This window comes from Triturus cristatus, chromosome 6, assembly GCF_964204655.1.
Source record: "Triturus cristatus chromosome 6, aTriCri1.1, whole genome shotgun sequence".
NCBI classification, from domain to species: domain Eukaryota; kingdom Metazoa; phylum Chordata; class Amphibia; order Caudata; family Salamandridae; genus Triturus; species Triturus cristatus.
Window position 1 is genome coordinate 1,458,248,146 of NC_140589.1, and position 13,230 is coordinate 1,458,261,375.

A 13,230-nucleotide genomic window follows, 5' to 3' on the forward strand; every position below is an offset into this window, starting at 1 on the left:
TGCCTCTAATTTGTCTGCAACTGGGGCATGGAGCAGAGCATAATAGCACGGGAGCTGCTCAAAAGTAGAGCATTTGTTTCCCATAATTCTACCTCGCTCATGGTCTCTGTTTGAAGTGCGTCTGCCCCTCAAACCGTAGAAGAATGAAAATAGTAAAGCCGTGCTGTACTTTAAGGCCAGAGTGCGACGTGGACTATCGGGTTTGGTAATGGTAGTTTACAAAACTATTTTTTCCCTGCGGATTGAGGACAGCAGTGTTATATAACCGTACGTATGTATGAGCCCCCCACTCTTGCTTAATGAGAATATTTAAGATGTATGGGCAATTTTAGGAAGTATAGGTCGCTCCTAGGAACAGCTGCTTTCGGTTGAAGTTACCGTATTTCTAGTTGTGGAGACCGCGGGGATTGAGGAGATCGCTCAAAGTGGTAGCAAATGACAATTACGTAACTTATCTGTGTAAGGATCTGCCTCCCTCCTCTTGTTCCCGCCTCTTCCGTGTTCCTCCTCTACTCTCACCCAGCAGGGCTCCTCAGTGGGCCTCGATGGTATCCCTCAGGCTCTCTTGATCAGTGCGCTGCTCTGTAGACATTTGAAACAGCAGATTGGTCTTGGGACAGCTGATGACACTGATGCAAAAAGGTGCTGATTTTTATGTGTTACAACAAACAAATGATGGACGGAATGCTGACAATGCAGACATTCTCCCCCAGTCAAGAGATCTGGGTTAAATCCATCGTTCTTTTGCCCACTACGCCACCCCAGTTCAGACGTGGCCATATGCAAATCAGTCTTGACCCTGTGCCTCATGGGAACAGTCCAGCCCGAACTGCCAAGCCATGTCTTCCCTGGACCGGAATCAAGCATCCTAGGACCGGTTTCTGGCTATCAGCCGTCATCAGCCAGGATAGCTTGACTCCAGTGGCGTAGTGAGCACGGGTCCCACGTCTGGGAATACCCATCCCACTTAGGGCGAAAAGCGTTACAACAAACAAATGATGGACGGAATGCTGACAATGCAGACATTCTCCCCCAGTCAAGAGATCTGGGTTAAATCCATCGTTCTTTTGCCCACTACGCCACCCCAGTTCAGACATGGCCATATGCAAATCAGTCTTGACCCTGTGCCTCATGGGAACAGTCCAGCCCGAACTGCCAAGCCATGTCTTCCCTGGACCGGAATCAAGCATCCTAGGACCGGTTTCTGGCTATCAGCCGTCATCAGCCAGGATAGCTTGACTCAGCAGTTGAAGTACCTACATCATGTATGGGTAGCTGCGATTGTGAGTGCAGTGGGGCAGGAGAAGTGCTTTCAAAATATATTTTTTTGCAATATGCAACCACACCGGACCTAATTCACACAATTAAGTTTCCATTAGAAGAACGCACTCCAGAACTCTGCTGGTAACATCCTTGTGTTGCCTCTCAAAAATGATACATCTTTCTCAGCATTAAGCCTCAAATGAAAAACTATACACTGGCTCCCAAGCAGCATTTAGATTTGGTGATCAACAGTTGCACACATTTACATTTCTTTCAGGTAGGAGGCACCCTAGCTAGAAGGCTGGTTTCTTCTTTAGCTGCCTGTCCCTCCCTTGGCTTCAAAGTGTAGGACTCCCCTTTCCTTTTAACCAGCGGTGTCTTGAGGTCAGCATTAACCATCGTAGGAGCCTACACGTCCCCGCCCTCCCCTACACACCTGCCCTTCCGTTTCTAGGTCTCCCATGTCTCAATGGGTCATCTACGTTTTTAGATCTGCGACAATGCCACTTGGCAGACATAACCTCAACTAAGGATCTCTTCTACAATGGCACGCTGCGCTCACTTAACAGAGTGCCATATGCAGCAGACTGTTTTTGGCATATCAGGCAATGACCCATGCACTGCGCACAGGCTGGAACATCACTCAAGCAGAACTGGCCACAAGCATTGATGCAATACCTTCACGCAATGGGAAATGGCCACAAACTCATTTGCGGGCTCACTGAAGCCATAGGTGAAAACTGTCTGCCTCCGCACCCCTTAATGCAGTACAAACTAGGTGGGAGGAAGAACTAGCTGTACCAGTTGCAGAAGGGGACTGGGAACGGCTAGTGTCCTACCTGGCTAAGGTGTCTAGAAATGCATGATTTAAGTAAATCCAGTTATTTGCCCTTCATCTTGCTCTCTTTCCTGAGTCAAAGAGCAGGAGCCCTGTGCCCTCGTTGTCAGATACAGTGCTAACTTTCTACACATGCCGTGGGTCTGCCAATCCTTGTCACTGTAGTGGTTGACCATTACTACACAGCTGACCCAGGCTACTGGCATGGGCGCAATGCACTGCTGGGAGCCTGCTCACTGGGGGTGTTATCCACTCTCAGCCAAGGAGAGGGTAAGAGTAAGCTTCCTCGATGTTGGCTTACATGCTAAGTACTTGATTACCCAAAGGTGGAGGGATACCTGCCCTCCATTGGGGGCATGGCGCGGGTCGCTTGATGTTAAGGCCAAGGCTGAAAGCACTGCCCTGATAACTGAGGAAAAGTAGGGTCTGCGCAAATATCCCATTTCAGAGCTGGGACGAGCTGTTGATAGCCATCCAGTCAGTGGCTGCTGGTGTCAGACCCTCCCTCTCCGGGGAGCACCCCTAGAGCTGCGCCTGTTCCTGGTGAATTCTCTCTCCCATCAGGCAGACACATGAAGGGCCACTTGAGAGCAGTTGTGTTCTCTTCTCTGCTTCTAGATAGGAACTACTAACCGGTTCCAGCCCTGCTCGCCATTTACAGCTCTGCTGAACCAGGCTTTGTCACACACCTTAAAGCTTGTCAGATCCTGACGTGGTGCTCCTGCACCAACAGGTGCATCACATGTCTACGCCAGGGCCAGTGGACAGCTCCCCCCCCACCCAGTAACACACTATCTCTAATAAGCATTGACTGCCAGATAGTTGTGATTATCAGCTGTTCATTTCCCCCTTTGGTGTACCTTATCCGCCCCCTTTGTACTGTTTTCTTCTGAAGTAATTGTATTACTCTAAGTTGCTGTTATGCAAGTGACAGTTATTGATGTAGCCAACAATGTCAAGAGGAACAAGTAGCGGTGAAGGCTGACCTGACCTCCCCAGTCTCACTATCCTCTGCGCTATATCAGGCATACGAGCATACACGCACTGTGCCGGATACTGTGGACTATTAGATGGGCGTGGGACGGACAGCGACTGCGTGCGAACCTAAAGTGCATCTCCGCCCCCTCCATCCCTATATCGCAACCCTATAATACCGACATTGCAAGATGACGGTGCGCAATTTGAGCGCACAGTCAAAATCTGTTTACATTTGTTGGGCTTTACACCGGTGGCCAGTTCATCCCACTCCCTAAAATAACAGACACCCCCAGGCCCACTGTGTTGGACATATTATTATAATATCAGATTCGCTCTACATGCCGCGCACGACATGCCACCTTCCATGAGCCCCTGCCAACGCTACTGGCACCGGAGCACATACTCACGATGAACTCATACTGCAAGCTCGTCACTCGGCTTTACACAGTTATCCAAGATAAAACTCCTATATGCACCCCAAAAGCACATGCTAAATGGACGCTGGACACAGATCCACCTATATCCACTAAGCAATGGGCATACTGCTGTGAACAAACCACAACCCTTTTACCAAACTACAGACTGCGCTTCATACACTTCAAGTTCTTACACCGGTAATACCGCACAACTACAACATATGGGTTTGAGGGAGGGGACGCAATGTGACACCGCTCAGGCCTCGTTCTTACAACTAGCTTGGGAATGTCCTAGACTTGCGGACTATTGGTGTGATGTATATTTTATTCTCCCACAGATCATCGGTCACCCTATACCACAACGCTGACGGTTAGCCTCCTAGACTATGTTAAGTACTTACCCCAGACACCCTGTCGCCTAATCGCTTTCTACTACTGGCCAAGCGCCAACTCGCTAAACACTGGGAGAAGAAAGCTGCTCTAAAGGTCACACTATGGTTGCACGACGCAACATACTGTCCAACTACTGGGAACTGATGCCCTCGTGGGCCTGACCAAAAGACATTTGGGAGCCATTTGTAATATATTTGAGGTCACGAGACACTCCCCCACCGTAAACACATGCTGACTAACATCCACAATCGATTGTTTACTCTGTTATTCAAATGAGGAAGTATTATATATTGTGAGACAAAATTGTGCTGCTAGTCCTAACCCATGGCCCGGTGTTACTACCCTGAATGACATGTCTATATCCTGAAACACCTTTCTTATGTCGCTACACCCACAGATCAAGATTGAACTCTGACGAAGCAATACCAATGTATAGTCCACACTGTTATCTGTTGTAATGCTATTGTGTGTCCTCCCCACATAAGCAGATTATGCCTTTCACTTCCCCGTTTCCCCCTCCCTTTCTCTCCCTCCTGCCTGTTGTTAATTGTTGGAGATTACGGCCTTGTATTGTAATATCGCACTGAATGCCAATAAACTAAATAAAAAGTTTAAAAAAACATTGTCGAGTGTACTACCCCCTGTTTACAATTAATTAAGTAAAAATAAATGTGAAAAATGGATAGCATTAACCATCTAGGAAAGTTGTTTATTAAACAAAAAGTGGCGGAGCTGTTGCTGTAAAATTAAAGATTGGGAACGTCTTTTCCAGTAGACTCCCCAACCCCCTAAATAGCCAATTTTTTTTTGTCCTCCTACTGAACCCCCTAGTAACTGCCTAGCATCCAATGGGTATTCAAATGACGGGTGTACTTCTATGCGGTCTCTTAACCTTGTATTTTATCATCTATTCTTGCCCCGCTCTTCTCCGAGGTAGAGAGAAGGAATGGTAAAGAGAAGATGGCACACAGAATATGCACCTTCATCCTCAGCGCATCTGGCCACTCTGACACTACCCTGACCACCCCTACATTGAGCTCATCTCGCAACCCCTAACTCCTATGGATGTTCACCACTGCATCCTTTTTTTTTATTTTTATAAATCACCCACATACTTTTAGTATAGTTACGGGGGAAAAAATCAGAATCACTACATCCTTCCTCTATTTTCCCACCATTCGAGCACAGTGAAAGCATACTTTTATAAAACACAGTAGGTCAGAAAATAAAGACACTAATGGGTTTTAAAAAATATATATATATGTCTCTGAACTTTTTTGTAGAAATTAAAATACACTTCGAAATAGAGCTCAACCATGTGCACCCTTCTCAATAGCCAGTGGGATGTCTTCGATTCCATTCTCTCTTCTTTTTGTAAGTCTTGCGGTAGGAGTCAAGCCACCTGCTCCATTTTCAAATGTACTTCTTTTGCACTCAAGTAGCGCCTCATTGTAACTCTTTACAATTTTAAGTTTTATTTTGTAGGGAATTTGCATGATTTTGAATCGGATTATTGAATTGTGAACTATTTTTAGAAAAGACCAGTTCATCATCAAACCACGGTTTTTGATTACTTTCTTCTCTTCTCTGAAATAGATGAATAGTTGTACAATAAAAACCGTGCATTATCAAATGCCTGCCCATTTATTTGTCCAGAAATGATCATATTTCAAAGCTTATGTTGTCCCTGCGCAGTTGCTTTGTAGTGGGGTAGATTGACTAATGCTGCTTCACTGTGTCCGCCATTCATGTAGCTAACAGCTTTTGTTGTTAGATTGAAACAGGGCTGGCTCCAAGGCTTTAGGCGTTCATGTTAAAACAGACAAAGCGTCACGTCACTCATTGACCACTTTAGGTTGCTTGCAAAGTGGAGTAGGAAAAGAAAGTTCTGGTGGGTTAACATAGGGATATACTCTGAAAGTATTTATTTTCCAAGATTATGTAGCAGCTGTCCAGTGAAACAGAATTGTGATTTTAGAATAGTGCAAGGTCTTTGGAGCCTCAAAGTGCTTACCTTTATAGATTTCTGATAATCATCAGATATCTTTTAGAGAAAGAAGAGGAACAGAAAATGACTCTGGAATTTAAAGCACACGGGATGCATAGCGGTCACGTTTCGTAGCTCCATGTATGAGTAGTTTGTCCGGTCCATTTTTTTTGTTTTAATTATGGCATTTGAAGCCTTGGTATTCACATTATAAAAGAATAACGAAAATACCTTGAATGGAAACAAACAATCTGGACTTGATGTGCTGCCCTGGACCTGGGAAACTAGAGTTCTACCCATGTTGGTTAAAAGGCTTTAAGTGCTTCCTGATGGAGAGCAGAATATGACGCCACCTGAGTTTTATTGCCAAAGCAAGCCAATGCATGGGAGAGTTGCACTACTAGGCACCAATTCCAATGTTGGCTGTGCTGACCCTATGCTGGGCAAACAAGAGATCATCATTGTTGGAAAGCTTGTTCCTTGTTGAAAGCAAGTCCATGGTCTCCTTTACAAGGTAAGCTGGAAAGTTAAAAAGTCAGCTACATGGATATTAGAATGACTGTTAATGCGCAAGAAAGTGATGCAAGTGATTTTTATTTTAGTGTTGGTACAAGTGGATCATCGGGAAGCAGCTTAGCATACAGCTGCAGAACCTCTTTACATCCCATAGATTTAACTGAACAAAGGTTATAGCAGTTGCTGTTGGGTCTAGGTAGTGCACATAGGATACTTACTGGCTGTAGGGTGGATACACAGAACTGTTAAGGATATGGCTTTCTAGAATCAGGAATAGGTGAGGGAATATTAATGAAGTAGATACCTTTTAGGGTTTTTTTCCCTCCTAATTTCAAGAGCGTGACTGCTGGGGCCCAGAAAGTATAGAATACAAAAACGGTGGGTCAAAATTGTAGACGGCTTGTAGTTGTGTATCTGTTTATTTTCTTTTTGTGCATTATGTGGATTTCATGGCTTCAATTTGGGCGGCTTTTAGTCAATTTGCTAAGAGCATTGATGAAGTGAGTGTTAGGAACTTTTAAATGATGCAGCTGGGTTTTTCGTTGGTAAAAACTTAGTGTCAACCGGATGAGGAATATGATGGTGAGGCTAATGTGGTCAGAATTTCTCTTAACAGTACAAAGTGTGCTGTGGTATGTGAAATCTAGATGAGGGAAAGGGCTACTGTACGTCAGTCAGCACACTGGGCATTGCCACAGTTGATATAAGAGATGGCAGGTACTTTTATTGCTGGTTTCAAGGCAGGGTATCGGGCACCAATTATGGGAATTCTTCTAAAGCCCTCTTTGCATGTAGCATGTCATCTTGAACTCAATCCATTGGGCACCGGGTAACTGATGAATCCCTTGGGTCCAAAGGTGGCCTGTTTATATATGAGAATTAGACCGTCCCTAGGGAATCGAGATCTAGGACCTCTGGAGTAGAACCTTCCTTCATATTAGGGAGTAGTCCCTCTAGACTTCACTCCCTCTTTACAACAAATGTAGATCCAGTCGTTCTACTCTGAACTTACATTTTGATAATCCGTTACTGAGTACCGTGCATGTACGTACTACAGATTGTCTGGAAATTTCTGTTTGTACTGTTCAGCATTGTTCTATGTGAAGCCTTTACACAAATGGCAATAAATGCTTTTATAAAAATAAATGGGAGGTGCCAGTTACATGGTTAATTTAGGGCGCAGTCTTGGGCCACTTTTTCTCACAACAGGACATTTGTGAACACAACTCCTCAGTCCTTTTACTGTCATAATTTACCTCATTATTTGATTTTGTGTCCACTGCGGTTTAATAAGGGAGCCTTTGTTTACAGGTCATGTAAATTGTTGGCGACCCGGTAGGACTGAATCTACTGATGCCATATTAACTAGTAGCCCCTTTCTAACAAAGCCAATCACCAGTGATCTAAATTAGATTGGACTAGCCACAGTCCACTTGATTTTGGTAGTGCTCAGACCATGTTTGAAGTTGTAGTGTCATAAGAACGTATCTGACCCTTTAGTCACATGAACGAAAGTAAGCAGTATATTTTGACTTTTCTTCACAATAGGATAACCAATTTTTTTTTTGCTGAGTTTTATATAGCGTGAACTTGACCCGAAGGTATCTGGTATCCGAGCAATTTACATTCACCAGTTGTGTTACAGATGGACAGTCAATTTGTTTTGTTAGGCACAGGGAGATTAAGTGATTTTTCCAGAAAAACAGGATGGTTGCTGAGACTCGAACCTGGTTCCCCTGATTCAAGATTGACTGCCCTGGCCGTTAGGCCACATTCTCTTCCCGATTAACAAAAAGTTACTTATACAAATACTATTCAACAACTATATTCCCATCTCCTTTGTATTCAAGGGAGCCTAAACCAAACGATGCTATAATATTGAAAACATTCTTAAACTCATAAAAACCAATCATTAACTGTCTGATTCAAGAAATGGCCCATACAGTTCCAACTCTTTCTATTTCTTTAAGGGTTCAGGTGTAACAAGAGATGGGAAACCTGCCTTGATAATAGGCTGGTTAACATTGTAGCGACGCACTACTATCTCCGTAATTAATGGTAACCACTTCCTTCTAGGGTTAATATTATGAGGAGCTAGATGAATAATAATATGAGGCGGTAGAGAGGAGAATTAATAATAGTCAAGTTTGTCATATCACTAATATGTAAACATGCATATTGTACTATTGAAGCTTATTAAAAAGTGGGGCATATGGATACATTTTTTTTGTTCATAGTTGATATTAACCCAAGAGACGTTACAGCCTTTTACTTTGGAAAACATTTGTACGTTCCACTGGTTGCATGAGAAACAGAATGCATTTTCTGCATTTCAAAAAGATGGGAAAATGTAACCAATACTGATGTAAGTATTTCAATTTGTGTATACAAATTGGAATACTTACATTTTTGAGTTGCTACCTCCCACTGCACACCATCAAGAAGAGGGAAAGGATTTTTTTCCGGTGTAGTATTGTCATTGTACCAATATAAACATACATTGTGGTTAGGGAGAAAGAGTCTGTTTCTGGTGGATGGAAGAGAAAGGTAGCCTTGTCCCGGGTATCTAACGTGTCGACCTCGAGAGCAGGGAGATGGGAAAGGTTGTCATTCAATGTGTGCACCTGTGTAACTAGGAAAAAAAGTGAGAGAAAACAAATGGTCAGGGGGTCTGGATAGTGAGATAGAGGTTCAATGTGTGTGAAGTTGGATCAATGGCATATTTGAGACCAGATTGAGCACCTACTTACTGTAACCCTTCTTTATGCAGTATTCACCACATCCATTGTGAATAGACCTGGTGAGTGGGCTTTTCAATAGATAGTACAAGTGGGTATGTAGCTCTCGACCCAATCGGGGGAAATCAACTTAGATGTGGCTTATGGTGAAGCATAAAGGCTACTCGTAATATAGTGACCAACACATTTTGGAAATCATACTCTGTGTTCTGCACAGTGTCTCCATATCTGAAACTCTTCAGAAAAAGGCAAATCAATGATAACCTAAAGCTGCATATTTTAGACAACCTAAAGCTGCATATTTTAGACAATCCACAAAGTGTGATTACAAGCCCATAAGCGTGATCTCCCCATGGGATCTGTATGCAGCTTGTACAACTCCGGCAGATTTATCGAAATAAGATATTACTTTGTTTAAAAAAGAAAACTTAATAGAAATTGACTGAATACCTAAAGGTTAGAGTGGAGCTATACATGAGGAAGAGGAAAGTAGTAAGATTTTAAAGTAAGTTGGGAAAAAACCTTAGAAATTCACTGAAAAAACCCACTATTGTTGCTCCGCCGTAGATTTCAGACATTATCACTGATGTAACATGTGAGGTCATAATTAGTACTGGGGGGAAAAAACAAAGTTTGAAGTAACTTTATAGTTAATTATGGAAATAAGACAAGAACTAATATTTGAAAAAAGGCCAAACACCACTTAAATGCACCCATTCTAGTTTAGCCACTGTGAACTATGGAAGTCCAAACGGATGTACTTAAGTTTTACAGGCCGGACAAACTTCTTCAGAACCATTACTTCCATTTCATGAAGCCCTGACAGACACCTTTTGGAATCTTTGGAACTTGGGCTCCTGTGTTCAAATCAAGCCTCAGCACTTGACTGAAAATTGTGTGATTCTAGGCAAATCACTTAATCTTCCTGAACCTAAAATGCAATTGTGTGTAATGCAGTTGTAAATTTGTGTAACATTATTGTGTAACCCAAAAGATGTAAATACCCACTTAATGTGCACTATCTTGTATCATCTCCTAAAACACTCCATAACATGCTCAATTGCTCCCCAGGTAGGTTAGTATTAATACCTACATAAATTCTGCATGAGTGCTTCTTCTTTTACCACTGCAATTTTAGTAAAAACAATATGTTAAACCTCATAAGTAAAACTACATTAATATTTTTTGATTTATTTCCATGTTAGAGTGCAACAGATAGCTCTTCAAATTCTTCGTCAAAGAGGGAACCACCCATGCAGATAATATCCTCTCCAGCGTCTGACATTGATAGATACTGTGCTCTCGGTCATTTCCATGACCAGTATATCTCGGACCACTACCATCTGAACCAAGTGAGTGTTCTTTAATTTCTTTTTAATTAACTTTGAAACAATATCCTTTCCTCCATCAGGTTATCATTTAGGGTGTTTGATATGGTGTTACATGCCGCTGTGATGCAAAATATGTTAGCTGTGTATTACTTAAAATTGTGTTGCTCCTTAGGCCCATATGGCACATTTATTTGTACTGCCAAGTATAATTATTTTTCGTTTTGGTACAGATACAATTGACATTTGCATTTCATAGCAAGGTAAGCAGGCACAGTACTAGTAACTGTGGCAAAGAGGCATTGTTCCTGCTTGGTAAGTGGTTAAACGTCTTGTATTAGGCAATAGACTATAATACTTCAGATTGACAAACCTGCATTAACTTTCCAGATCTTTGGTTGCCGTGCTCTTCATTGACCCTAGGTAAATGCCCAGTGCCTCAGATTGCGACAGAATAATAGCTTTCTAGATTCAGCTACATTTGCGGTGTCACTGAGCTCCACAGATATAATAATTTACAGTGTTTAGATCTCTTCAGATGTCCTGCCATCATCAATGAAAAGCTCCACTGGCTCCTGCACGTTTTTTTGCGGTTGGCAAATTTAATATAGTGTCATTCTTTTCTTTGCTAGATGATCAATGTCTTTCTCCAGAGATGCATGCTTCTACAGTTGCTCCTCTATTTATATAGCCCTACTAACCACACCATTTCTAGCTCAGCTTCTAGAAAACAACTTGTGTAAAAAAAAAAACCCAGCTGATGAGACCTATGCATCCCTTCTGTTTTTAGCACTTTAAGGTCTGCTTTTTAGGGAACACCTGCTTTAGCCTCCTATTCGCTCTTACTCATAAGTAGCTTGAACTAATTTTTCATTGCTTCAACAACAGAGAAACATTTTCAAATTTTAACAATGTACGTCTCAAAGAATAACACACACAACAACACCAACAAACAGTACATCCTGTTAAATGATGGATCATCCCTTCTGATTGATCGCCTTCACAGATCCTCCCAAATATTGGCCTAGGTAGAAAATGTGGTTCAAGGACATAATGGTGGTTGGCACTACACAAAAGGTAATCGCAAAATATAATGACGCCTCCAATGTTTTTTCTCCTAATGTCTATTCTCTCATCCAACCATGGAGCTCCATGTGCTATAGAGTTTATAGAACTATAGAGTTAAGTTCTAGGGATTCAAGAGATCTTAACAACTTCAGTTTGTTATTAAGAGAGAGATGGTTGGGCCACCAGTACATATTCCTTTCCATCAAAGATTCAGATGTTTTGGCAGGTTTTTCTTTCTCTGTGTACTTGTTCTTTGGTGTTTTCCTTCATAGGCAAAAGTGAAGTTGCATAACCTCATCGGGAGATGTCATGAGATTTCTTACTTATTGAACCAAGGAGATAAAGCTTGCTCCTTGCCTGTTTGGCATATCGTGAGTATGCACCTCAAGACATACTCTTTCATTTGGACTGTATCAATAGTAATTAGATGTGCTCTTTTTGTAGTATTTAAGACTATTCTTGTGCCCAGACCGGCATATCTCTGATTGGTTGATGAATGTACTTTCTCCTCAACACATTAAAGAGAAACGGAAGCTCTCTGAAGTCTTGAGTTGAAAGATATGGTCTCAATGGAGGATGCAAAGTGCATAGGGATTCTTAGTGGTGAAAAGTGGCAAGAAGTTCTTGCTCAGGCCTAATAAAAGCAGTTAAAGAGAGAGGTAAAGCCATGGTGACTAAGTTGGCGGACATAGCTTAGAAAATTAACTTGCTTGGCACTCCTGTTGCTAGCAGCCTATGGGTCCGTCCGCCACCATCAACTGGAATACAGGCCATAGCACGGGGCAGAGAGCCCCAGAAGAGTGCACAGCACACCAGTGGTATGGAGCGACCTGCTGATTAAGTGGCCCACACCTGAGCCTGGTGGGCCTTGTGGCCTAAAACTCACCTCTGGTCCACGTGGTTCTGAAGTGAACGGCTGCAGTTCTGGTGGACCGCCAGGCCTACAATGGCTTGGCACTGGACTGTCTGATGGACCTGCTCATTGACCTAGCTTCTTAACCCCCAGTAGTCGGCCAATGGCCTAATGCAGTGGCTCCTCCTATCTTACATACGGCCTTGAGACTCTATGCACTCAGGGAGGGAAGCCTATGCTTCCCTGCCTGACCCCCTGGTTCTCTTTGCTGTTTGTATAGTCAGACGGCTCAAGCAGTGATAACGGGCTGCTCTCTTACTTGAGGAGGGCTGTGGCAGCAAGGACACCTGAAAGCAGCTGCTCATAATCTGTTCCCAAATCTGGATGTCCTCGCATTCGAGGGCAGACTCTTTTTCGTTTCTTCGCGCTCAGTTGGATGCAGTGGCCGTTAACCAGTTTTCGTTGCAGAATTTCAAGGGCTCAAGTAGGCTCAACTAGGTTATCAACCTTTGGTGAGTGTCAGCAACAGCATGAAGCGAGCTTCATTCCCGCCAGGTGAGATACATTAGACAATATCCTGGAGGCCATTGGGACAGCCACGGTCCCTGGTGGTGGATATAGCTACTGTTGCCATTGATGATGGTCCATTGCTAAAGAACCAAAAATGGCTGAAAAGATTCATTCAGAATACGTGCTCCAAGAACTGCAACCCCAGACACCTTACTTACAGCAGCAGCAGCTCAAGGATCTAATGGACTGAGTGGATTTCTAAAGGGCCTGGTGAAGGGTCGCCAGTGGCACAGTATCATCGGGTGATTGAAATACAGAGCGATTGGAAGGACACATCAGTAT

The 13,230-nt window shown here is 43.1% G+C and overlaps 1 protein-coding gene across 2 annotated transcripts in view; it reads left to right on the forward strand.

Moving 5' to 3' along the window:
* The window catches only part of SPRED2 (sprouty related EVH1 domain containing 2), a 256,129-nt gene that overhangs the window by 215,701 nt on the left and 27,198 nt on the right, over positions 1-13,230 (forward strand). For both annotated transcript variants that reach the window (XM_085612517.1, XM_085612516.1), the window contains one exon: positions 10,335-10,481. In XM_085612517.1, coding sequence (XP_085468643.1) covers positions 10,335-10,481 — 147 coding nt within the window. The remainder of the gene's footprint in view (positions 1-10,334; positions 10,482-13,230) is intronic.